At 42.5% G+C, this 27378-nt stretch overlaps 1 protein-coding gene across 3 annotated transcripts in view; it reads right to left on the reverse strand.

Annotated features, from left to right (window-relative positions):
* Positions 1-27378, reverse strand: part of cadm4 (cell adhesion molecule 4) — a 194681-nt gene that overhangs the window by 39959 nt on the left and 127344 nt on the right. The window contains exons 1-2 of one of the 3 annotated variants that reach the window (XM_074682960.1): positions 15844-18233; positions 8317-8463 (exon numbers count right to left, since the gene is read on the reverse strand). In XM_074682960.1, coding sequence (XP_074539061.1) covers positions 8317-8463; positions 15844-15940 — 244 coding nt within the window. In that variant the 5' untranslated portion in view covers positions 15941-18233. Of the gene's footprint in view, positions 1-8316; positions 8464-15843; positions 18234-27378 lie in introns of those variants that run through there. The other 2 variants (XM_074682958.1, XM_074682959.1) reach the window with 2 other exon arrangements.

Genomic DNA, 27378 nt, shown 5'->3' on the forward strand with positions numbered 1-27378 from the left:
CAGGCACTTTGTATCAATACCAACATGTAGACCTTGGTGATTGTTACCTCTGATGCATCCTAAAAGAGAGTTTGAAGCTACACAAATAATATTTTTTCACTCCCAGTTACTGGCACATACATCAAGCTTGAAAGAGAATCAAGGGCTGCTTTAATTGAGCGGTATGACATTTACTGCTCTAGAATCAGTTATTTCTTGGCCTCATGATAGTCCGCTTTGTATCTACAAACAGCTCTATCTAAGCCTGGAACAGGAGCAGTGTTTTTTCCCCAGCTTTTAATTTGTGATGTCACTCCAACAGACGGGTCTGCAGAGGCGACACTACAAACCACATCTATTTGTATTTTCTGCTCTACAAAACCTAAAGCTGGGTATGATTTTAAAGGTCCGGAAGAATTTGTGAAGTCAGTCTCAAATGAAAAATTGATAAAACATAACAGATGTCTTGGCTCTCTCATTTCCAGCTCCTTGGGGAGGTGTTTTTCATGAGCCCAGAACACTGAATGGACAATCCTAAACTTGTATTTATTCATTCCCTTTTACGACTGCTAACTTCACTCCTCTCAAAGTCCATTTTGTAAATTAGCGTCTGGCATTTTTATTGTCGGGCTTATTAGGTTTTAATCATTATTGTTTTACACACTGCGAGGAACACTTTTGAAAAGAGTCATGCAAATAAAGCTCATTGCACAGCCCAAAACTGTGTTCGGGAAGCTATTAAACTGAGTGGTGCCCTTTGAGTCACTGAGAGAAAGGCTAAATACTACAATTGTACACGGCGTAAACACTGCAATTCAGGCTACAGAAAATAACCAGCGATTGAAAAGGAAGAGTAAAAATGTATCAGTCGTCCAAATGCTTTAGCTCCACATCGACTCCTATCAGATTCAAAGAGAAAGAAAATAAGGCACAGGACGGGGAGGTTGAGATTAACTCGCAGCGGTTTTCTTTTTGTTTTTGAAAAAAATAAAAGTGTGGAATCAATGGTGAGAAAAATGCTGATAATAACAAATAACACTAATAACAGTCTGTGGGTGACAGTGGCTCGATCCTCCATAGATTCTCATTTGACACTCACTTTGTATCGACTCGACTGTGAAACCTCACCCTCACTCTATCTCTATTTCATTCTGTCCCCCTCTTCGCTCCCTTTGTGTTGGCTTTGGCTCACAGTAGATACTTCCCTGATGTAACAACCGGTCATCTCACAGCATTATTCATCACAACACAGACACTTGGGTATAGATACTGGCTTTGTGTGTACTAGAGGGAGGGAAGGGAAGGAGTACAGAAAAATGAGAGAAATAGTCTAATATTGCTACGTAATGTGGCAGGCGGGAAAAAATAATATAGATAGAGAAAGAAATCCACAGAGGCCTGGAGCTATGGAGTTAGTCCACTTTCCTCACAAGTACACCAAACTAATCTCTGCACCCTCTAAATTTCCCCTGCACCGGATGGCATCGAGAGCACAGTTAGAGAGTTATTCCCTCCAGATAGGTAAATCTTTCCTCCCTCTCGGCACTAAATGGCACCTAAATGTCAGACTTCTGCTCAAGTCCAAGTTCACCTTTATTGTCCTGCCTCATTTGCATGCTGAGGAGAGTTGGCACTAGCCGCAGAAGAAGAGATATGGACCACTGAGGAGAAAGGGTCCATTCGGTTAGTTCCACTGCTCTATTATGGCCATCAGTTCCCCACAATCTCATAAAACACACCCCCTGACTGGTTGCTCACTTGCAAAACATGCAGCCTAATTCGCAGCACTTACTGCAGCACCTCTATTTGGGCAGTTAGTGTGGAATGGCTCGGCACTGAAAGGCCTCAGTTTGTAAGCCTGATATCTGGGCAGCAGATGGGCAATAGGCAGAAATGGGTAGGACACTTCAGCAAGTGATGGAGCAAATGTGGAAGGCAGGGATAGAGCCAGAGTGAGATGTAATTTACGCCACCGGAAAAATGTCCCCAACAAGGCTTTTCAGGTGCTTACGGGAGCCAAATTAGTTGCGGGAAGCCATCGATACTTTATACCTTTCCCAACATTTGGATCGTTTCCCAGAGCTGTCTCTTTCTACATTGCCTCATTCTCCTGTTTTTTACTCTCTCTGTTGCCATGTCTTCTTCACCCTTTCGCCCTTGTTCTCCTTCTCCCCACTTCTTCCTTTATTCTCCCTTCTCCACTTCAGATTTCACATCTCTTCATCCTCCTCTCTCTGATTAAGCTCCATGATGCTTTTCAAAGGGTGCGAGTCCATGTCTTGTGGGAGAGCAGACGGGTTAGCTCTGTTTAAATACTTAATAGAACCCACCGGTGGAGCTGATCTGGTGGAATTGAGTGGAGAGTTGGAGAGTTGAAAGTAAGGTTCCCCAAAGCAGCTACCTTAACTACCCAATTAAGGCCACTCCGTGATTGAAGTAACTAACAAGTAAAGAGAAAGTATTGGAATGCTGCACCAGTCGTGACTGAAAGCAGCTCTTTTTGTCTTCAGTGTTTTCAGTTCTATCTTGGCTGGAAATCTTCAGTGACTACTATGTTGGCAGAAAATGTTCCTGAGGGGAGTGTAGGAGTCTTGATTGTTGAATCAATGTAATTATAAAGCCTGGGAATTGTAATGATTAAAGTCAAGTGTGTTTATGTGTGACCTATCGCATACTGTGATATAATAGTTTATGGTTAGCAGAGATGAATATAAGCCCTTGAGTCACACAATATACAAAACTATTTTCTGTATGTGGTAAAAACTCAAAGAAGTTCAAGCAAGTTCATGCAAGTTCAAGCAAGTCTTTTAGTGAAGTTTACATGTGCCAAAGCCAATGTTTACTTTAAACTTAAAGCATAAAAATGGTACAATGGAGCAGTTTTGGACTCTGAATATGTTCAGAAACTGAGCCATTACAAAAACACCAACTGGGAGCTGTGGCGACTGTTTCACTGTTACATCCCTGCCCATGCCAAGTCCCTGGACCCGGGCAAGTCCAAGACCTTTTGTTTGTCCCATGGCTGTGACACAATGACTTTGCAGCCATGGGCAAAAAACAGAGCTTAGTAATTGAGATCCCAGTGACATTGCAAAATAGGGCTTATCAGAAACTATAGTTGCACTGAAACCACTATCGACAATTTATTCACTCATACATTTTAAGATGCTACATGGAATTATTATTACAGTTTCTTTGTGGTAGGCTGGATGTTTATTCATTAGTAAACATAAAATAAAGTATATATTTTGTTTCGGGCATGGCATGTTGAGGAGGAGGCCATTTCAAAAACTCCAAGTGGGGGCCATGGTGGCTGTTTAGCTACATCCCTCCCCATGGAAGTCTCTGGTTCCAGATTAACCTAGGGCCTCTTTTTGTTCCAGTTTGTAATAACTGTGATGCAGTGCCTTTAAAACCAGGGGCAAAAAGACGACACTGATCTCTGCCCATGACATTTCAACTGATGCATTTAACATAATATTTAATAGACTAGCCACAACTAGCTCTCTTAAACCGATTACTTCTTTGAACAGGAAATGCCCGTTAACTATCAACTTAAAAGGCTTAAGATGTTGTAAAGGATATAATTGATATACCTGATGACCAATACATTGAAAAAAATTCTTGTTCAACCCTGGAGATATGAAGACAAATATAAAATTAAAATATAGTAGGAATAAAATGGAAGAAAAGAAGATTTCGCCAAAATGTGTTTCTGAAAATGTTCAGAGCCCAAAACTGTGTTTCATAAGACTTTTATCCGCACCATTATGTAGTTAAAGCATGATTCACCTTCCAGTTGAATAATGATGTGACCAAACTGCAGGAAATGGCTTTTTAACCAGTCTTTATCATTTTGAGGTTTCAATGAGAGGTCATCCACAGAAAACTAGGACAGGATTTGGCAGCTGCTCAGTTTTTTGACACTTCCTCAAGTCATTTCTTTAATCACTGCACACGCTTGAGGATGTCTACCTACTTAGTACACTTAAAGGGCTTCACTGGGAAGATGAATGCTCAGTTAGTTTAAGGGGATGTTAGAACAACTTTCATTATCCTTGCAGCTGAACATTTTTTTTTTAATCTTTTGACTTTAATGCTGAGACAAAAGCAGAAGGATTTTTAACTTAGATTCTGTCTCCCCAAATTTTAGATGTCTCAGCCTCATTGAATTTAGTTCAAGGATTCTGGTATGGATTTCAAAAACATTTTCTGAGTAACAGAAGCATATTGAGATAAAAATAACACAATGTGTAAGTGTATTCAGTAAACTACTTTGGAACTCAGCATTCAGCGAGAGCAGCTGGGTGAAGTGAGCTCTACAAACAGACTGTCTGAGAGAGCGAATCAAGCTGGGAAAATAAACACCTGTCATATAATTACAACAGCAGAACATTTCTTTTTCAGAAGCACAACTCATCAAAACTATATCTGGAAGAGAGTCACAGTGACTTAACCGTGGAATCAGCTCTGAGTGTCAGGTTTTGAGGTGTGGATAGAAAAGACACTGGAGTCGGTTGAATGTCATGTCATGGTGGGTAGAGAAGAGGAGCTCCTTCAGGGGGATTTGGGCTTTCTGTTGAGCTGCCATCCTCACCTGTCTGAGCCCGTTTTAATGGAGGGTAACTTTGACACCTTGACTGTTTTTAATTTGGTTTGTGGAAAAGCACTGTGCCAAATGACAGCATTTCTAAAACACATAACAATGTGGGCTGAAATAGTAAGGTGGCCTGTCAACTGATTAGATTTAGTTTTTTTAATCAGTTTAAAAACCAAAAACTTAGGTCTGCTTACTCCAATGGTTGTTGATTCTCAGTAGCAAAACAGGATGCAAGGACAACCCGATCATATGTCACAGAAAATACACAGAAAGGAGTCCAACACATTTAACCTCCACTTGCTGCCACATGAGCAAAAATAGTAGTTTTTACTAATTCTGAATGAGTATCAATAAGATTTTATTGATACCTATGCCATTACCTATTCTGCTTATCAATCTGATTCTTAATTGAATCTCTTATCACTTTCTCCTGAGAACTTTCTGTGTACAAAAAGCAGGTTTTCTGTGCCAACATTTTATTGCATTTCTAAGTAAATATAAAAATGGTCTCTGGATCTGGATATCTCTGGATGTAAATACATTTAAAAAAAAGGGAAAAGTCACACATCACATGACGTTGGGGTAAGGTCAGGCTGCTCCTGCATAATGTAAGGAATTGACAAGGGAATTGTTAAGCATAAAGGCGAATGATATTGATGAATTGAACCACTTCTTATTGATTCTTTGTAGGAAGCAGTTGTTGATACCATGTCAGAACCACAGACTGTATATAGAGCGGACAGCGTGGCTCCGCCATTTATCATCGTACGGTTTTGAAGCAAAAATACTCCTGTCGCAGGCGCAGCCATTGGAGGCAATTGCAGCCAGAGTCTGCGCAGTAGAGACGATGAGGGATTCTGGGAGAATCTGAGTGGAGCTGGGTGACAAAATAATATATATTTTTTTCTTTTGAAAGTCTAATCACTTCTTGACTCTACCTCCCAACATATTTTACAATCCCTGAAAAAAATACACAAGAACGGCAGCTGTCAATCATCGTTAAACCTTACGTAAAGCCTCATTTTTAACCCAGTATACTAATGAAAACGAAACTTTCCAGAAAAAAGAGGACTTGAATACAGGACAGCCAAATGATATCTTCAAATCACCACAACAATCGAACGTGAGAAACGTTTCTACGAGGAGTATTATTTTTTAAAGATTGACCACAGCCCATCTGGAATGGCTGGAAAGCCATATTTTTAACCAATACTGCAGCCAGCCACCAGGGGGAGCAGTTTTTGTGAAGGACTCACTCCAAGCCGAGCAAGCGGACGTTCACTTTCCTTTACAGTCTGTGGTCAGAGCCAAATCAATTATACTATTAGAAAGCGTAAAAGAGCTGGGCCCATATTCACAAAGCATCCTAAGGCTAAAAGTAGCTCTTAGTGACATCATTTTTACTAAAATTTTAGAATTTCTCAGATTATGAAATTTTTCTTAGAATTCTTCCTTGGTAAGACAAAAGTTATTCACTAAACATCTTAAGCCTTAAGGGAGATCCTAAGGTGAAAAACTGTAAGGAGAAGAGAGGAGGACTTCTGAGAAGCCTAAGAGTGAACACCGATACTGATGTCAGACTTTCCCAACACACTGTCCGCCACCTGAGACAGCTGTTTATCTGCTGATCCATCCCTAAACAGTCCAATCGATAAGCAGATGAAATTCTATATAGTTTATACAGGTGTTAATATAAAAGAAACCAATGTTATACCCTCAAAAAAACTGCTTAACAACTTCACTTTGTGCTGTAATCTCCGCTTCCCCTTGGGATTGAAGCATGTACCAGTGCGTCTTACAAAACCATTGGTTTTATTGTCCATTCGTTAGTAGGAGCACGGAGCATTTTCCCCCTTCATCTTTTCCTCTTTTCGCACCAACCAATAACAGTTGTCAGGAGACTGCATTATACCTAGCAATAAACCACACCTCCTCACATAGATAAAAGTTTCTGTCTCCTCCTGCTCAGAGTTGCCCTCAGAAGCTTCCCGAATCACTCTTCAGCTAAGACTCCTGGCTAGGAACTTTTAGGCTAAGTTAGGAGCTCTCTGAGATGACTCTGAAAAGCTATGTGAATACGGGCCCTGAAGTTTTATTAACCAAACTCTCTGGATGATTTTAAGGTGACATTCAGTTGTTCTTTGCAGGGAAGATGTATTGTATTTTCTTTTTGCCCTACACCTGTTGCTTATTATAAGTTGTTGCATCATAATGTCATTGTTAGTGTTCCCAAGTGTTTTCTGATTCAATTTTCTTTCTTTTTTTGTTTCCTATTATTGTGTTCTGGATGTTTCCTGATATTTCCTGGTGTTTCTATCTGGATTTTTATGTAATTTTTCTGCTTGTTTCTTATCCAAACAGTAAGTATAAGATTCTGTCCAGCAACAGCAGCAGAGCTGGTGAGTGCATCTCTAAGTTGCTGATCTCTACAAAGTAACAAAAACTATGAGCTGTAGTGATAATAACAACATATATCATAGCTGTGACTCAAGCTTTGTAAGGACGTGTCAACTGCAGAGCCCTGAGAAGAAGGGGAGCTAAATGAGGACAGAGAAGTCAACATAAATATCCTAATGGAAGTCCTGTTCACCTTGTCTCACTTTACCTTCAGTGAGAAGGGTTCAGTTTGATGTAATTCATCAAACAAGACGGCTCATGTTTTATCTTGACAGTGGATCAGGATGTTCATTTTAATATTCGTTCATCCCACATCACATAAGTAGGCTGATAAGAATATATAAGCAGGGTAGCACCACCAACCGGGGTCTATATTTTTTAATCTGTGTACATAAACCATATTTAATTCACACTTAAATCAACCTGTTAAACTCAGTCAGAATTTAACACCACACTCACTATATGTCATGGCTTCAATAACAGGAAAACGAAACAAGTGGATTGTTCAAAATCTTGCGACATAATTTAGTGGGACTTCAACAGTAGCGCATTTTTGAATTAAGTTGATCTATCAGGGTTGAGTGAATACTGGTTTTGAAATACCAAAATTCAAAGTTCTCGCCTTCTCATTTCCATGTTGCATGCAGAGGTTTTTAAGTGAAGCTGAAAGATTCATTACATAGGGTTTCAATTTACCGCTGCTACAATGCAAAACACGGGGCTAAATTTTACCCTAATTAAGCAGCTCCTGCCAAATTTCAAAGGTAATACTTAATATCCTTGATCTTTGTTCTCCTGCTCAGAGGTTTCCTAGCAGCAACAACAGAAAATCTGAAGGTGGCAGCTTTTGCCCTTAATTAGTTACGAAAAAAACACGGTATGTTTGCCCACCCTTAGGCCCTCAATGAAATCTGCCTTCATTACAACATTGGTTACAATAATAATTTACCATAATGCCGCCTTTAAAAAAACATGTGATTGCCAAGGCCGTGCTCTAATGAGGAGCTGTATTACATTCTGATCTCATCAGAGGGGTTAAAAGTGGATTATACAGAGAGCTTAGAACTATGCTTTTAAAACAGTTGAAGCAGTCACACTGTTAGGGCAGACAATAACACCATTGCCTAAATTAGCTCAGGGTTATCTGACTTTTTAATGTGGAATCACTTCAAAGGCAGCGAGGACATTTGCAATAAGAAGAATGTAAAGTGCAAGTGCTGGTGAGTCATTGCTAATGTGTTTAAAAGGCTACTTTCAAATGTCACCGGGGTCAAACGCATAGACACAGATAGATTAAGCTTGTAGCAGAGCCAAGGGTGTGTGTGTGCACGCATACACACCTCTTGTGCCGTTGAAGAACAGAGTCTGCCGACGGGGATTCTGGATGACCACGATTGATCCATCGTAGTTCTGCAGGCGGCAGGAGATCTGAGCCGTGCCCCCCTCCAGGACTGTCACATTCTCCGCCTGCACCGCCTGACAACGAGCTGCGGGAGAGAGCGATGGACGTTAATATAGTGACATAAAGAGAATGATGAGAGGGACAAATAGGAGCAGATGCAGAAAAAAGGGGTGTTCAATTTGCACCTCACAAGAGAAGGAACCTTTCAAAATGTGGTACTTAAAGCATCCTTCATTTACTCACTATTCATCACAGGCTTACAATGACGACAGAGGAACTGAGGCTGGGAGGGAAACAGAGGGGGAGGCAGCGTGAAAGAGATAAAGAGTTTGGGAGTGAGAGAAAAAAAAAGCAGTGAAGGACTCAACAAGTAAAAGAGGGTGCTTATGAACAATGTGTCCTTATGATTATAATAAGGATGATTATAATTACCACCATTCATCTTTTTTACGTGCTCAAACTCACACACATACAAACAGCCTGGTTGCCTAAAGCTAGTCTAACAGAATGCACCAACACACACAGCTGAATACATAATGCCTTATTAAATCTCTAAGTGGCAGTCGGTAGAGGATTTGGGCACACAAATAGCGACATGAATGGACTCACATACACACAACTGTGGTAAAATATGAAAAACAAAGAAGGACGTGCTGACAGATCACAGCTGTACTTCAATGGAAGTTTAAACTGCTGCCTAATCATGAAGGTAAGTTAGTGGAGCTCAATTAGTGTAACGTTTTTTAAAGCACACATTTACAAAGTGCTTCACAAATATGGGGAAAAGTAAAAACAGAAGAAAAAAAAACCCCAAAAATAAAACACAGGATGGAAATTGGCTTCTACGGCTTCTTGAAGTAAATATTCAGTAGGTCTGATAGATTGTGGCAGATGATTCAGCAGGATTGGGGAATAAATTAGAGTCTTGATAGATGGAATGTATATAAGGCTAAAATTTGAGGATCAAAGTGGGGAAGAAGTGGAATAAGGAAGGAGGGAAATGGAAATGTCTGTGATCCACTCAGTAGGAAAAGCAGGCCGAACTAGAGAGCAGGGAGAGCGTGGTGGAAACCTCGACAGCGCTGAGCACATTTTTAAAGCCATTTCTCATCCAGGTGCAAGCTAAACCAATTGATTACACTCCATTATCCCGATGTAATGCTTCTTATTACAGGTATTTGGAAAGTGCTGGGAGGGATTGCGGTCCAGCTTTGGCTCCCATGAATGAAAATGCCCATACATTCACACAGACACCTGTATTCACATTCAGAGTGCATACATATCTGGAACTTGCATGCTCAGTGACTGGCACGCTTGCACTGAAAGTTTTGCACAATATCTTTCAAACAAACTTTCCCCAGCTTGAAAACCAATATGTTTTTTTTTTCCAGACAAGGGTTCTGAGGAGCAGCAGGGAGCCTCTTTGAAGTTGCTGACATCCAAAGAGTCAGTAATGAGGAGGTTGATTATGCTCTGATTGGAGCGCCCTCCGTGTTTGCGGGTCAGGCTGTTGACACGGCTCGGGGCTGAGTCACACCTCCCGCTGCGCACAATGGACACAGGGCTACATCGTTTGAATCCAAATGATTTGTGCGTAATTAGCCAGCTATAAGGCTTCAGCCAGGAGTGGAACGTGATTGCCTTGAAGAGAGAACAAGCTTGCCAGGCTCCCAAAACTGGTATTTACCAATTTGCATCTCCATTTGCATCCCCTCTCTCCTTGGCAAAGTGTTGGCCGTGGGGAGGGTTTAGAGACAGAGTGCCATCAATATGGAAGCATGATGATGAAGCAGGCAATAAGGTGTTCCGATAAAGACGACAGGACGATGTATAATTCACTGCTGGGTCTGGCTGTGTTTGTGTGAAACACCTTCAGAAGGCAGGAAATGTTGTGAAACAAACAGATGGTGGCTGCCGGTGCAGGAGATGCTGACTTGACTGCTTTGGGCCTTAATAAATATCTGTTTCTGCAGCTGAGCATGTCCTAAATTTGAGCATGTGTCAACCAAAAAAAAATGCAAAAAAAAGTTGGCATGTGCACCGGGTGTGAATAAGCAAGGGTTGGCATATTGTAATAAAGCAACTTTGACATCATCTGATCCTGCCAGCTCCATCCAAATTTAATTCTCCCTCGATTTTAATCTCTTTTAATGAAACAGTCAAAGCTAACATATTCATCACATCAGGGGAAACAGAAAGACACGCTGGATATTGAACCAAAGACACAAAGAAACCAAGAGGGGATAAAGACAAAGGGGACTCTAATACTCGGAGGAACAGAGAGAAAAAATCTTCACAATTACTACTAATTGTAGTCATTATTGCTCCCATTCTCTGCATCAATATTGTGATTCATATCGGGGGCCATCAGGGCCTGCCACCGCCATCCCAATTATTTTTCTAATGGCTGTTATTACTCATCACCCTGGCAACCACACTACGCCGCCATTGTTTTAAACAGTGTTAATTCTAATAGTGCTGCCGTGCATCCTGACAACGTTGTGTGTATGTGTGTGTGTGTGTGATTAGCAACCCATCAGGACCGACATACAGAGAGGGGGCTTCGAGTTAGAGACTCCAGACAAAGAAACACGGTCAAAAGTTTGCTTCTGGGAGGAGGCCAGGAAAAGTAATTAGCTGTCCATTTGTACACCCGTTCCTCCTGACAGCTGTCACCCCTTCAAAGGAAATTAGCTGCAGTAAAGCGCAAAGAAAAGCCACAAAGAAGAAAAATAAAAATTGTTAACCGCTGTTGCGAGGGAGATGGCTGGCATCCGCTGTCGCCTGCTGAGAGATGCCACCCGAAAAACACCTGCTGGCTGCTGGTGGATGATCAATCCAGGCATAAAGAACAGAGGGATGGAGAGACGATGGGGGAGTGAGAGCTCTATCCGGGAAATGATAGCGGGGAGTTAGGAAGCGATGGCTTTGGGTATAATAATGCAGCTGGCAGGGGCCGGACGGAATATACGAGAGATGACGCATATTCTACCTCTCCCACTCATAACGCAGCTGGGTGCAGCACTTCACTTTGACTGTAGGTTTTATAGGCTTCACATCAAGGCCGTGAGCCTGCGCTGCTGATCAAAAGTAAAGTACAGTACAGAGAGGGAATGAGAGAGAGGAGGGAAGGAATCAACATCTGTGGCAGAGGTATTAATCTGACTCCCATTAAAAGCTGTGGCCATAATAAAATACTCAGAAAGAGTCGAATCATATTAAGAGGAAAATGCTGAGTGCAATCGATACCATGGCGGTGCACTGACGGGTGAATAAAACAGGAGAGGGGGAACAAAAACAATCACTTCTTTCTCCAGCCAAGCGGGGGCAGTATTTCATAGCAGTGATTGGTGCTTCTCATCATTTGAAATGCCTCTGTCACAGCCTGAGTGGGGAAAAAAAGGGAGCCTTTATTTATTACGGCAATAAAGATCAGAGAAGGGCCATCATTTCAGAATACATAAACAAATAAATAAAATAAAACAGGCGTGCAAATTCATAAGACAAGCCAGTTCAGGGGCCTGTGCTAATGGTCCCCGCAATGGAGTTGAGTTATAAGCAGAGGGAGGCTGTGGATAGAGGGACAGAAAGAGAGAGTGGGGATGATGGAAGGAGGTGTGGGGGAGTTAAAAGACTGGGGGATTTGGGAGGCAGCCAGGTGGACTTGCTGGCTCACCCTCGGTCACGGTAAATTCAAGAAACTGCCTCACTGGTGCAGGGTTAGCGGGCTGAATTACCGCCTATCTGCGTCCCTCTTGCTCTCCTCCTCCTCCTCTCTTCATGTCTTTAAGAGTGAAGGGAGAGGGCAAGGAAAAAAGACAAGCCACAGAAGAGATGAGCTGTCTCCGTTTGCCCCAAACATGCCCCCCCCTCATGTATCCTTGAAGCAGTGCAGCCACTGTCTCCTATTCATTATCTCTCATTATCTTTCAATTGGAGGCGGGCCAGGAGCTTGTGTTTTCTTTGCATGCCGGCCACAGACTTACAAGCGAATCGATGAAGGAGGATACAATGCTCGACCCCTTATGTTATTACTGCTTTAATTAAAACAATAACAGCAGCTCATGCTCTCCACTCTTATGGGGTCGTCGGCTGGCAACTTCTCAATCTCTTCCCATCTGGATGTACATTTTTCCCATCATCCCCTGAGTCGGCGAGGCGAGCCGCTTTCTACAGTATGTATGCAAATGAGGTTTGCAATGTTTATGTGTGTGTGTGTGTTGCTCCAGGTTAATCACAGAGTTTTGCGCCGCACTGACTCCATGAAAAAGCTGACTTTGAGCTTCTTCTCCTCCATACCTCCCTCTGCAGACCCACAACTCTCCCCCAATTCCCTCTCCCTCCCTTTTTTCCCCTCTTCCAGGTCTAAAATTATCCCTCCATCTCCTTCAGGGAGCCAAAACCCTGCCAATCAAATCCAGTGCAAAGAAAAAAAGAGAAAAAAGAAGATGCTCTATAAATAAAACATAATCCTTTAACAAATCTCACCCTCATCTTCCTCATTACCTTTGTTCTGTCGCTTTTTTCCTGCCCTCTTTTTCATCTCCTCTCTTCTTCACTTCACTTTGCCTTTCTTCTCATTTTTTTCCAGCTACCCCCCTTCTTCTCCTCCTCCCCACTTGCTTCCACTTGGTCCACAACTCATAATTTTCTCTTCTTGCTGCCATCAGGTCTAATCTCATCCGAACATCTCCCTCTTTCTCCTTCCATCCCTCTCCTCCCTACTTTCTGCCTGATCTAATCCTTGAATATCTGTTCCTTGCTTCCTTTCTTCTTCCTCCTTCACTTCCTTATCATTTACCGCATCATTCACCAATCATCTTCCTCATCAGCTCCATCCTAAACATCCCCATCTTCCCTCTTCCTCTCCAAGGCCTCAGGAGAGCGTTCTCTTTCCCTCACCCCTTATCTGCCGTCTCTTCCATCCCATCCTTTCTTCCTTCTTTTTCTTCACATTACCCCCCTCCATTCCTCCTTTGCAATAGTTTTCTTCCAAGGTGCAATAGGCTTTCAGTCCCCTTGCAATCTCTCTTTCTTCTTTCTGAGACTCAGTGGGAATCTTCTTCTGCCTCTCTGCTGGTTTCCATCTCCACACTCTCCTTCGCTAAATGTGATTTGTTCTGCAGCTCAAGTCTGCAGCATAATCGCGCTGTTTTTGTAGTGAGCAAGCCGGGAGAGCGGAAGAGAGAGGGAGGAAGGCGAGAAGGGAGGAAGAAAAAAAAAAGAAAAAGAGCGAAGAGTGAATGGGACAAGGGACAAAACAAATGAGCAGAGAGGGATACTCAATATCCCCGCTTTTCTTCCCTCTTTCATCTTCTTGTCTAACTTTTGCTCCTTTTAATTGCGAGTCCCATGTAGCTAAGACCTGTTTTCACTTTTTATCCCCCTCTTTTTCATCTCGTCTTAATCTCTCCCTCTTTGGCATTAGTTCCAAACTTTCTCCCTCCATCACCCACTGGTGTAGCGTAAGCACTGCAGTGCTAATCAGCTAAATCAGCAAAAACTCTCTCCATTCTTGACCTCTCATTAGAAACATTTACTTTCTTTAACTCATATATTTCACATCCTGATGCTGCTCCCAAGCCGCCTTCTTTGGCATTGAAATTTCTTCTTTAATTCCTTTTTTTATCTCTTCATTTCATCCTTTTGCTTCCCCTTCTCTCTTTTAGTCTGACCTTCCTATCTTTATGTCTCCCCATTCTTTTGGGCTACTTCAATCCCCTCATCCTCTGTATGGTGTGTGTCCCTGATCCCTCTCCTCAACCCATCACTCTTGCAGCTCCCTCATCCACCTCTTCCTAACCTTCACAAAGCTTCCTCCTCCTCTCCCTCGGTCCCCCTGCTTCCTCTCTTTCTGACACTTACAGCTGGTTAGCTGTATCTAGTGTGCAGCGTTTTATGGCTCGGGCCTGTCACGAGCCCAACAACCCTGCGACAACGGCCGCTGCGTGCACACCCCGACAGCGGCTTAAAGGAAATTTACAGGGCTATTACAGCGACGGCTATCACACTGGAGATTCACCACAGCCAAAAGCACTGGTTTTAACACCCCGTCAAAATCCACCACATGGCTGCCTTCCCTTTGCTGTGTAGCTGTGCTGTGTGCTTGTGTAACACTGTTTATGTGGAATAAAGGAAATGTGGAAAAAAAAAATCTGTACGCTTGCTTGAAATGATGCTAAATGTGTACAAGAGAGTGTATTTGTGTACAAATTCAAGGCCTGAAACAAAACTGCCCTACTGGCATGGATTACATAACCGTGCCGACTGCCAAGACACAAACTCATTCTTCCTCTGCATCCCTCACTCCCCCATTGTTTCCCCCCTACCCAGAATCCCCCTCACACTACCAAACACAATGTCCTTCTGTTGAGCTGATATGCAAGAGAAAAAAGCAGTAAACTGAAAGAGAGAAGGTACTGTGCACAGCAGCACAGTGTTTGTTTACCAATGAGCAGCAGTGGAGAGAGAACATCTCCATGTATTACACACATTATAATAATGACAGGAGGTATTTATAGAAGCTTGCAACTCCGTCACTGAGCCCACTCCACCTCATGTTCTGCTTTTCTCACCACCTCTGCATCGTGTTCAATCAGCCTTACCAGTCTTGGTTTCACATCTCGACCTCATGCAGCTCTTTGCAGGGCCTTGTCTCTTGTTTAATTCCCGTACCCCTCCCCTGCATCTCTGTCTATGTTGCAAACACACACAGCCTGTGTTGTTCTCCATCTCTGTCACCGTCTTGCTGTTATTCTTTTTCTGCCCCTTCTATCTCAAATACAGTACGAGTTTCCTTCCAGCCAGGTCCTTATTTCTTGCCCCTTTGTCGGTCTGTCTTAGTCTCTGTGTGTAGTGGCGTCTCGCACAGCACTATTTCTTGTTCTGCTGGTTCTAACTCTCCCACTCTGGGGTCCAACTTTGTTTCTTTAGAGAAACAGCTTTTTAAATCCATCTTTATTCCTGTGTTTTCATTCACGACTGAGTGTTTCAGTCCTTCCACCCAGTCCCTGCTACTTTCACCTCTTGGGTATAGGCTCCTGTCTTCATTTCTCTCTGGTATTAATCTTAATTACTTATTCTAACTTAATTACGAGCAGTTTTAAAAATCCATCCGACACTTCATGATTCCTCTGCAAGCTTTTCCCTATCGGCCATGCACTTAATCTCATTTGTATCAGATAGAATTGTATACAAATCTGTGTTTTCTTTTCATGTAACAGAGATGAATCCAAAGGGAGTTCAAATTAAGAGCAAAAATAAAAGATACAAACACATCTCTCACTTGCGCCAAATTGCCACTTCCCTTCTGTAATACACAATGAGAGTGTGCGTGTAAACATTAAAAGGCTTGTTGCCCTGACATTGACACCTGAGTTTCCCCCTGGAATCAATAGTGCACGTCTCATTTAATCTGTGTATGTGTGCGTATGGACATTTGGGTGCCCATGCGTGCATGACTTACGAGTGATGCAGAGCAGGACCAAGACCAGGCTGCGCAAGGCCAGAGAGAAGGGGGCAGGGAGGAGGCGGCAGAGGACACAGCTCCGGACAGGCTTCATTGTGTATTGAGAAGCAGTGTGTGTTTAGATGTGCACGTTTGATCAATGGCTCCTCTGTGACCCTGCTTGCACTGCTACGGAAAAAAAACAGCCAGTGCACAAACACACACACACTCCGATTTGTTCCTCTGTACTGCAATGCTGCAGGCACGTGCACACATGAACTGCCCAGCTTTGCTTCAGTGCAATCAAACACAAGTTGTTGTTTGAGGATGGCTGTTGGAGAAAGGACACTTATGCAAGCAAAGAAAATGCTAAACTGCACAGGATTCAATTGTTGCCATAGTTTGCTCACAATGCACAGAAGTTAAGCAAGAGCTCAATGCGCTAAAAATGCTTGCAGAGATTAGCTTTGGGCATCCAAAAGTTCAAGTGTTAATTCCTGCACCAGACGCTGCTTAGGAGAAACTAACAAATTATGTTGTCTTAAATCCATAGAGTGTAAAAGCCTTGCTGCCACAAAAAGCACAAAACCCACTCCCATCTGAGCACAACAACAAAGCAAACACTGCTAGGCTAGCTGTTTTCAACCACAGTGCTCCTATCCTCCTGAGACAAAAATCCAAAGCTTCTCAGATCAATAAACCACAAAAATCAATACCAAAGTGACCAGCGGTGACCTGCAATACTGAGTTCTTTACCAGCAGAGCTTTTCAGGAAAGGCAGCTGAGCAATTAACTAAACTAGGGTCAACATAATTAGCTCAAAACCCACTGTGCACTGCAGTGTCTAACTTAAGCTAGCTTTGAGCACCAGCGGCCTTAACAATCAGCCCCACAATCCACCACAACAACTTACTGCTTGTCTCCTGTAGGTCAAACCACACTACCCCCAAAGAGCAGAAAACATCAATGGCACTATAATTCAGTCAAATAAACACAGAGAAACTGTCTTCAAAAGCAAGTGGAGTGTATAAGCATTGATGTTGACTGAATGCTTACTTTAAAAATAGATCTACCTACATTTCCGTGCCCTTGAGGATATCAAAATCTAGGGCACCAGTTCTCATTCTGATACAGATTGTAGTTTAATGAGTCAAGTAAGGTTTCTGTACTCCTCACCCCGCAAATCAGACGGCATGAGCCAATGTTCCCTTGAGTTACAACTAAACCGGCCAGGTCTCTGGAGAGGTGAAGACACTATCCTGCAACTCATCGGGAGATAGCTCAGGTTAAATAAAACCCATTGAGCTAGAGTGGAGCTTTATAGAGACAGAAAGTGGAAGTGCTTGCCCTGTGTAGAACTTGCAAAGGGCTGAACACCTTGCAGCCAGAATTTCAGACACGACACTTTTTTGGTTTCTTTTTCTTTTTTTTTCTTTTTTTTTTACCTTAGAGACTTGCACATTATTCCCACAAGGTAGCCACCATTATCCGCTTGAATGCTAGCTCTCCTTTAATATGCTATCATGTATACACCGTTGCGTAAATGGACAGTGATTTTACATGGTAATTTCAGACTCCACAGAATAATCACAGGCTATCAGACAGTATAATCGGCAAGCATCGACCAGCCTAACTCTTTCTTTTCAACATGCTCCACTGGCTGTAGTCAGCTCCTGGTCTCCCTCCAGAAACACACTGGATCATGCACACAGATCTGAAATCCTGCTGTTTCTCACATCCAGGCAGAGCTCTGCTGATTGTCAGGACCTAATGCATCATCGGGCCTCTGTGTAGCTTTTGTGCGTTTTGTATGTGCTTAATATGTACGAATGCACCTCTGGTGTGGAGACAAAGCGAGACGAGCAGCACCACACACCTCACTGAGCACTATCTGATGGAATAAAGTGCAGGTGTCATCCTCAGATTACAACACACCGCATTCACTCTCTGTTGCACTGCAAGCACAATGAGCCCTAACAGTGAAGGCCTTGACACTTCTGGCAAAGCCCAAAGCGGATCATCGCCAATCTCCCCTACGGTGCAGACTTCACCGGTCAACTGGCTGACGCTGAGAAAATTACTCTGTTGGTGTACACAGGCAACTTGGGTCTGGAGCCTGGCAGCAGACTGACGGAAACAAAGGCAATTCAGTTGTTCAAATTGATCTCCTTAGATTGTGTTAAGTTTATCCGCTCTTCCTTCCTCCTCTATCCCCTCCTTTCAATCCTCCGGTTGATCTGTAGCCGCCAGTAAGTCCTGCAAGTTTGTCCTCCTTTCCATTCACTTCTCTCCTGGTGATGTAGAAAATTGCTGTAATCCCAAAGTAGTATCACTGCAGATCACATCCATCAGTCTGTCTGCTTCCTATCTGTCTACTTGTTTATATAACCCTGTCCACCCTCCCCTCAGTCAGAATGTGTGTGGGGATCAGTGTCTGCATATTTTGCATACTATTTTGTGAAGGTTAGAGATGAGTGTGTGTGTGGATGGAAGCAGTGACAATGGTTTCCTTTCAGGTCACTACACAGTGCCGGCGTGTGTCTGTCTGAATGTGCTCGTCTGTCCAGTGTGGACTGAAGCAGAGTGTACATTTGGTTGTCTGTTTGGCCCTTTCACTATCTACCAACCATTAATTTATCCAAGCAGGCGCGCACACACAGGCGTCATAGTGCCTCTTTATGTTAAATGGACGTTTTTATGGCTGCTGGGATGCGCTCAACTGTCTGCTGACAAGAACTATGTGCATGCTTGTGAGCGGCGGTCGCAATTGGAAGCGGATGTGGAGAAGGCTGGACTGAACATGACTCCGACTCTGGGACTGTTATGTGTCACACTGATGTTACCTTGTGTAATAAAAAATGTCTGCTTCGTGTTTTTATACAGGAAAAACAGATTAGATTGCTAACAGCTTGTCTAACCTGTCAGTGTGTTTCACATCAACCAATCAAGCATAATGCAGTTCCACTGTTCATGCTCATTGACACATGTACTATCATTACTGCTATTGGCAATAAAACCTGCAATACAAAGCCACTGATGGAAGCTAACTGCAGCACACCCTGCGTCTCTGACTTTCATTGTCTTGTAAAGTGTGTCAGGAAACACAGTTTTGCTTTTATATTAGCACCTCCGCTTGTTCTTAATCAACTGATCAGTTCTAATCAGCCACAAGCTGTATTTACAAACATCTTCGTGCTTTTAATTTGAATCACGCTGCTCTCTATTATCAAGTCAAATAAAGTCAATTTTATTTATTAAGCGCTTTTAACAAAATAGGGTCATCACAGAGTTCTTTACAGAGCAACAAAGGACATAATTACAGACAAAAGGAGGAGCACATTGCAAACATTGCACCACTGGCGAGAGTGTGTGTTCTTCAGAGTCCCTGTGAGTACAACCCCCCGATGGGTGTATTTGTTTTTGTCGCAGTGTGTGCGGAAGGAGAGGAGGTAAACGCAAACTGTGTCCCCTAACCCCCCCCCATTCCCCCCCTCTCGTGCTCTCTCTTTCTGTCTCCCGCTCTCTCATCCAAATCAAATTTTTAATGGGCTTCATTGGTGCCACCGTGGAATAAGTGTTGCCAAAGCACTTAAGGGGCTTAAGTCAGCGGCGTGCTGAAAATATTAAGCACTCAAACAGCCTTACAAGGATCCCTGCCTGCTTAAGTATGCCGAGGAGGTCGTGCCAGCGTTTAATACCAATGGTATTAAAGCGCCCTGACAAGGGAGAGGAACAGAAATGTAGATCTATATACAGTATGTCCCACGACTGGGGAGGAGATGGAGAGATGGAGGCTGGAGGGAAGAGTAAGAAGAGTAAGAAGAGGTTGAGGGAGGGAAGGGTCATGAGCTTGGAGACAAAGGGGAGTTGAAGGGATTGACCAAAAACATGGAGAGAGTGGTGAAGGAAGAGTACAGCTCACGGCTAACAAGAGAAACAGAGAGTTGTAAAAAGTAGTGAGACAGTTGAAGAGAGGCAAGGGAAGGTAGAAAATTAAAGAAAAATACAAGCAGTGTTGAGGAGAAGAGCTGCAAGGGAATCGGGCCAAGGTGTGGGAGGTACGGGTTGATGGGATAGCTGTGAACCAGCAGCAGAGGGCTAATGCAGAGATTCTATCGGGAGGCTTATCCAAGATTAAATTTCTCTTTGTCCTTAAGGCGCTTCTTGGGTAAGCGGAAGTGTTGAATTTATTTCTTATGTCTCCCTCGAGGTTGTGCAGGAGAGTGTTGGGGGAATGTATGTGTGCATGTGTGTGAGCATGTTATAGGGGGTTCATGTTTAAATGTGTCTGTGTAGGCGGGAATCTTAAGGGTTTATTGGCTGACCGTGCAGCTTGTGAAGGAGGGCATATGTTCCTGAAAAGAATAAAGATAAATCAGATGAACATCTCCCTAAAGGTGTTCAGGACAAACAAACGTATAGGTACTATCAATGTGGTTACATTAATCTAGCCATGTGAACTCTTTCATGTAGATAACCGTGAATATAGATTGCATACATTTCTTAAGGGAAATGCTATTTATAGGTTTATTTATATTTAGAGAGATTGGTTTATGGAGCTGACACCAAGTCCCCGGCTACTAGAAAGTTTAATCAATCACAGGAACAGATTTTTGAACAGTTGTGATTGAGTAATCCTCCTGGGATTTTCCCCAGTCTGTACAAAATTCACAAAACTTTGCATCCAATACAAGATTATGGAGAACTGATCATTTCCTACGAACCATCTTAAAAATTTACAACAACCGTTAATATAAGCAAATTGGGAATTTGAAAAAAAAAAAAAAAAAAATCAGTTGAGGATTCAACTCCAACCCTTCCATACCAGAGGAGGTACGAAATTTTAATTTTGCCCAACCTGAGATGAAAAATTACAAGCCACAAGACATCAAGGATGTGGTGTGATCAGAACAGCCAGCTAGGAAGGATTTCAGACAAAGACGTAGTTTCAGATGAAAAGTCTGTGTAGTCTCCTGGTTGGGTCTGGGGTCATCAAAATTTTCTGTATTGTTGAACTTTTTGATACCACAAAGTTTAAAATAATCTCAGGGCTATAAAATTTGACGTATGAAAATGCCTCAAAACTTGAAGTCATTTTAACTAAAAGCTGTGACAGACCAAGACTAATAACAAGCAAGTGCCAAAAATAAACGCAAAACAGAGAAACAAAGGTAAGGTTTCTTTTTGATTGTTTTCCAACAGTAACACTCTCAGACTGATAGGCCCACACTTTCACACAGTGGTGCAGGAAAGAGCAACATTTTCTTTGAGTTAAATCACTGTGAGTGTTTCTGCCAACTGTCCTGTGGTGGGATGAACCAAAATGCCACATTCTTTTTGGAAACCATGGACATTGCATACTCAAATCAAGAGAGGACTGGGACTCTGCACCTTGTTATAAGCTCATACTTCAAAAGCAAACATCCATGATGGATCAATAAGGATGGGTAGATGGGTAGACACACAAGGCAAGACACCATGCATGCGTTTTAAGAACAACATATACTGCCATTAAGATCATCTTGACTTTTTTCATGGAAGACCATTCATATTTTGGCAAGACAGCACCAAACCACATCACAACAGCTTGACTCTACACTAGAAGACTCCAAGTGACAGCTAACTACCGCCAAATCTTTACTAATCAAAGTGATAGATTTTATGTTCATCACTAAGAAAACTTAAGTGGTATTAATGGTTTCACTTCATAAAGATGGATTTCTCTTTAAGTGAGACACTGATGTGTTGATGTGCTTTTTTTCTGCATTGACTGGAATAGTCCAAGTTAAAATTAATAAACGATCCTCTCAGGCATTTTTTGCTTGTTATGAAACAGACTGAAAATAATACTGATGCCATAATTTGACCAACAAAAGCTAAAGGGCCATCAGGAGTATGATGGATTATAAATTTGTAATTGCTTTCAGTATCCACAACTCAGATGAGGCAGTTAACGTTCTGACTAAATTACTTTGTTTTTTCTGACAGAGAAGACTCAAATTGTGTTTATCCACTCTTATCCAGAAAGCAGGATGAGATATTCATTTTGTTTTTAAATAATACTTAGGCATGCACAGGACAAAAACAGGAAGAAGTGTACTTTTTTGGTCACAGGGGGCACCAAAGTCACAGCAAAGAAAATACCTTCACAGAAGCTTTTAGAGACATTTTTCCCAAGATTCTGCATGGCTTTTTTTTTGGGAAGGATAGTCTAAAGATGACATGAAAAGTTTGGTGTCAATGAAGCAGAAAATTAACTGGGAAAAAAAAGGTTAAACTGTTTTCACAAATTTTGAAAAAACAAACATATCGATTTTCTGAGTCTTGTTGTCCTCTTGTTAATCTACAGAAACAATTGTTTAGACAAAGCTTTTCGAACAATGACCAGCTCTGCTTGCTCAGCTTCCCTCCCTGGTGCTCTGCACTTCCTCTCTTCTCATCTTCCTGATTTCTTGTTTGTCTGGCTGACCTGGCGTTAATAGCTAGCCGAGAGCCATGCACTAGCTAATCCAACTGGGTTTGCTCTGAACTCTCTAATTAGAAAAGTCACAGCTCCTCGATCTATCGGCACTATCACCGACTGCATTTTCTGGAGGCATGGCTCAGGCAACTTCCTGCTCACCTCACGCTGCCGGGCGAAGGGATCAATATGGCCCGATCATTTGGGTACATTTCAAGTGACAGCACCAGTCTCTCTTCTCACAACCTAGGATTACAAAGTTTTGATTTTCTTTAGTTTTTCGCAGCTTGTTGACAGAAGAGTCTGGCAATAAATAAAAGTCAATGTGGCCCACACTCCAACAATCCAACAGGAATACAAAAAAAGAAGAAGAATTGAAACACTGCCTGTATGGAATTACACAGTTTGGATGTGAATGCATAAGCAGGTAGAGTATTTTTCCATTGCCTTTCTACTTTTCCTCACCTGCTTCAGAGGATCAACAGAAAACCAAGAGAGTAAGCTCTTTTACTAGGACATCATACTCTGCACTGTTTTTTTCCCAGATAGTGTTTTTCTAGTCAAGGATGTCTATACTCCATATAGACATTCTTTTATTCTTCTCATGCCTTTAACACATTTGTCATGCATCAAGCTTGCCGTAAAAGAGACAGTTTCAGAGTTCCTTGTCAAGTATGACCAAGGAGTGAGCATGCACGTATGAACTAAACACTGTCAAGTGACAATCTGCAAGAATGTTGCTGATGGCTGACACACCTGTGGATGTATAAGCTAAGTGAGGCATGCTTTTGAAGCAGAAATACTTTACTTGATCAGGCAGAGCATTCATATCATTCTCGTATGCTCTAGCTTTCATGTTTTGCAAAGTTTGGCATTATTCACTTCAGTGCTGGAAGAAAACCTTTAAGATACAATACGACATCAGGTATCCAGACAGTTCTGAATCACATCTTAAAACTGTCCTTTGACTGTAACATCTGTATGAATCTTACATGGTAGGAATATTCTAGAGTATCTAGTTTCCAAAGAGCACAAAATTGAAAAAAAAAATCCAAATACCATATAACTGGAGCACACGGGATGACCATACACCTTATTCTCTCAAAATTAAAGGAAACACATTGGATGCCACATTGGAGGCCAAGGCAACAACTTAGTGACACACAACCTCCTCTTTGTGACTCTTCGACAACATAGAAAAGTTGAACTTCTTTAAATGGAAAAACCATTCCAGTTAGCGTAATCCCACTGGCAATTACTTTTCCTGCAAAACATAATTGGCAAAGCAAATTAGTATATGTAATTTGTTAGAGACAGAACTGCATTGTGAGCGACTGAGGAATCCCTGTGACATGACAGGAATTATATTGTGTTGAACAACTGTCAGGAGACCCTAAACAATGGCGCTTTATGAACAGAACTTTCAGATAAAGGGTAAAAAGGTGCCGTTGTTAAAAGTTAACAAAGAGATTCCACAGGTTATGCGCATAAAGAGGCGGCAGCTGGAGTGCTAAAGTGAATAACATCTGAAACACCAGCTTTCAAAATGGATATGTCGAGATTCAAGGTAGCTCCAGGGTTTCTCATTTACTCAGATAAAGAGAACTGCAGGATATGAGGTGTAAGCGTATGAGCCAACAAGGCTGGAAGCTTTTTAATGCAGATATGACACATAAACGTGCTCCAGGCCCTTGCTGTTTCAATGCATTAATACAAAGATACACAGTTTAAGTACCAGGATGCATTACAGGCATATCTTATGCATAACCATGCAAGGGTCCCCCCCTGTTGGGATGCAGAGAAACACTAAGCTCATTCATCCCTTATTCAGTAAGATAAATGCAAACAGTGTTACCTGCCAAGTGGAGAACGCACTGTCTGCGCTTTCTAACGAGTGTTTCTGCGTCTGTGTGTGTGTGTGCTGTGAGCCACATGCTACAGCACTACCTGCTGGGAGTAACACTCATTATCCATGTGGCATCATACCTCCCAGTGACAGGCTGCGACTCTCACGGCTCTCTGTTTTCTCTGCTGCAGTGCATGTGTCACTCTCCCTCGGCTTTGTTTTCCCGGTGCATGTGCTAACATTAGCGTAGTATGTGTGAGGCACCCTCCTTTGTTCCCTGATGTGTGTCACCCATGTGTTACAGATTGGTTGTCATCGTTCCAATGCAAGCCTGCACCAGTTCACTACCTGGATCTGCTCTTTCCAGGTATATGCAGGGGTTTTTTTGTGTTACTGATGTACGTGTCAGCCTGTCAGGATGCAGCTTATGATGTTTCATTTGTGTTTTCTCTCTGCAGGAGGATGGTTTGCATTTGTAGGTGTAGCTGGAAGCAGGGTCTGGACCAGGTTAGCTTGTGTGCTGTGATTAGAAATGAGTAGCTGTGTTCCACCTTGCCAGGGGGGTACTCTGCCAGGCTGCCTTGCCCCTATTCCGCCAATTCACAAACGCCCAACAAAGGGATAATTTCTCCCTTGCATGATATAATCTTTCCTTTCACCCATTGCCTGAATGGAACCCTTTTTTAGCTGTTTTTGTCTTTAACGCTTTTTCCTACCCTGGTTCTGTCTTTCATACTCACGTCCGTTGCTTTTCCAACCCCTCCCTGCCTGTCCTCTGTGCCTCCGACCCTTTTTCCTCACTCTCCTCTTCTCTCACTCTGACCTTACTCAGGGTCTCTGCTCTGAAGTCACTCTTGTTTCTCTTTCTCTTTCTTTCTCTCTTTCTCCCTCCCTTGCTCTCTCTGGAGGAAAATCACACACTCATCAGTTTGCCGGCTCTGTTCCTGACGAGCTGGCTCGCAAGGAGAATATTAACGAAGCTCCTCAGCCAATTAACACCTAAAGCACATAACAACCTTTTATGCCAGCAGACACACTCGCATGCATGTGCGCATGCACATACGCGTGCTGCACATGCATACACACACTTAATGGCGACAACACACTGTTAGGGCTAAATGCACACTCAGATAAGCAAAGAGGTGCACACACAAGTGTCAAAGCAAGGAAATGGCCATCAAACTCGCATACATGTGCCTGAATACACACACACTAATAGATTGTGCTGATGTGTGTGGGTGTATGAGGAGGGGGACATTTATAGGCACAAGGGGATGTAATGTAGAGAGAGAAGGAGATGCAAACAAAGTGATGAGCAGAGGTGAGGGAGTCGGGAAAGAGGAGAGGAAAAGACAGAGGGAGTGAGGGACAAAAGGGATGATAGTGAGCACGAGGACAGACAGATTTATGGAGTGTGAAAAAGGCATAAAGAAAGGGAGAAAATCTGTGATAGAAGGTTAACGTGGCTTAGCTTCCCCAGACATGGTTCATGCTAATTTGAAAGGTTTAATAGTGGGTGGGTGAACACACTGATACAACCACATGCGCACACACACATGGACACACTCACACAAACACAGAATTCTCGGACACTGGCATACACATTGTTGTCTTTGCCTGGACACAATGCATAAAACATGGTGCTTGGAAAGGGCATTAGCAGAAAACCTTTCCACGCACACACCAATTTCTGGACACATGTGGGGCAGTTTCATCGTATGCATAAAACATGGTGAGAGAAAGAGGGAGCGCATGAGCAGGGGGCGTAAGGGAGATACAGAGAACAAGTGTGAGCGGACAAAAAGCATATGGTAATGACCCGGATAACGAAAAGCGGCTGCGAGGGGTTGGGAGTCAGGGAGTGGGTGAGAGAAGGACAAGTGTGATAAAGTAATGGTGAGAAGGGCGGGAGAGGGAGAAACTTTCCTCACGGCCTGCTGCTTCTGGATTGAACAGCGTGCAAATGAAAAATGGAGATGAAATAATTAGACAGGCTGACTAGAAGCGCTCATCTAAATATGTAAATGCACTTAATTTTACTTTGATTTGCTTCACTGCTTCCCTATCACTCTCCCACTTTCCTTCCTCAATTCTTTCCTGCTCATCTGTTCCAATTCCACACTCGATTCGTGTTTCTCATCCCTTCTCCCAGTCTTTTTGTCATGTGCTTCCTTCTTCCTCTATGTCCTTTTTCTCCCACTCTGTCTTCTCTTGCAGCATATTAACGCTACAGTACGTTAATTCATTGTAGATACTTCAGGTCAATTATTCAATGTTTTATGGATTGAAGAAGTTGGAGAAAGAGAGAGTGTTTAATTAGTTCACACACGCCTGTCTGATTTTGTGATGGGTTGTGCTTGAATGGACATGGTTACATAGGCTACATGGACATGCACACTCCTCTACTTATTTATGGTTAATATGCCAATGTGTTGATTTTTTAAAGTATTTTTTTAATATAGGACTCAAATGGCACATGGACGATTAAAAAGTTACAAAAATTGGAGTTGGAGAGAAAAACATTCTTATTTTTTTGAGAATTGAGTAAGTACATCACAGTTTTAGCTAGTATGTAGCTGTAGTCATGGGTTGTTTGCATTCTGCGTGTGTATCTTTTAGGTAAGTCATTCCAGGACATTATTTCCTCCTTTTCCCTGGACGCCTTTTTTCTTGCTAAGTTGTAGTCAAGGTTGTATTGCTATGCAGGTTTGATGTCAAAGAACAACTCTGGGTATAAAACTTAAAGGCTAGCAGCCATTTGGCTAAAGACACCAGCAAACTTTGTATGAACAGTTTAACTCTTTAAAGGGGCTGTGAGGAGTTTGAAAGTGATATTGAAAAAGGCTCCACACTTTAAAATGAGATTATCTGGGGCAATATTGTTGGTTACAGGTTATTCTAAATTGCTACTTCTTAGCTTCCCAATCGGGTCGACCAGGACCAGATTAATTTACGGCATGTCTACGTCTCTATGAAAACAGCACACCTGCTGATGAAATTGAGTAGAGAGAAGAGATAAAACACAGAGATCTGTGTTTTTCTCTGCTTAAAACAATTTCTATGACTAATGTTGTAGTGATGGTGGACACAGGAGCCTAAATGTCAGACAGTAAAAGGACAGAAGAGCAGAAGAAAGGGGAGAGTGATACAGCCTAAGCTAAAGACTAATTAGCCTTTACCTTGGGCTGTATCACTCTTTAGCACAGCGGTGAAGCTGTTTGTGATAAAGTTCAATCCAACCCATGTG

Source organism: Halichoeres trimaculatus, unplaced genomic scaffold (genome assembly GCF_033239565.1).
Source record: "Halichoeres trimaculatus isolate MK-OKI-2021-1 unplaced genomic scaffold, fHalTri1.1 fHalTri1_scaffold_12, whole genome shotgun sequence".
NCBI classification, from domain to species: domain Eukaryota; kingdom Metazoa; phylum Chordata; class Actinopteri; order Labriformes; family Labridae; genus Halichoeres; species Halichoeres trimaculatus.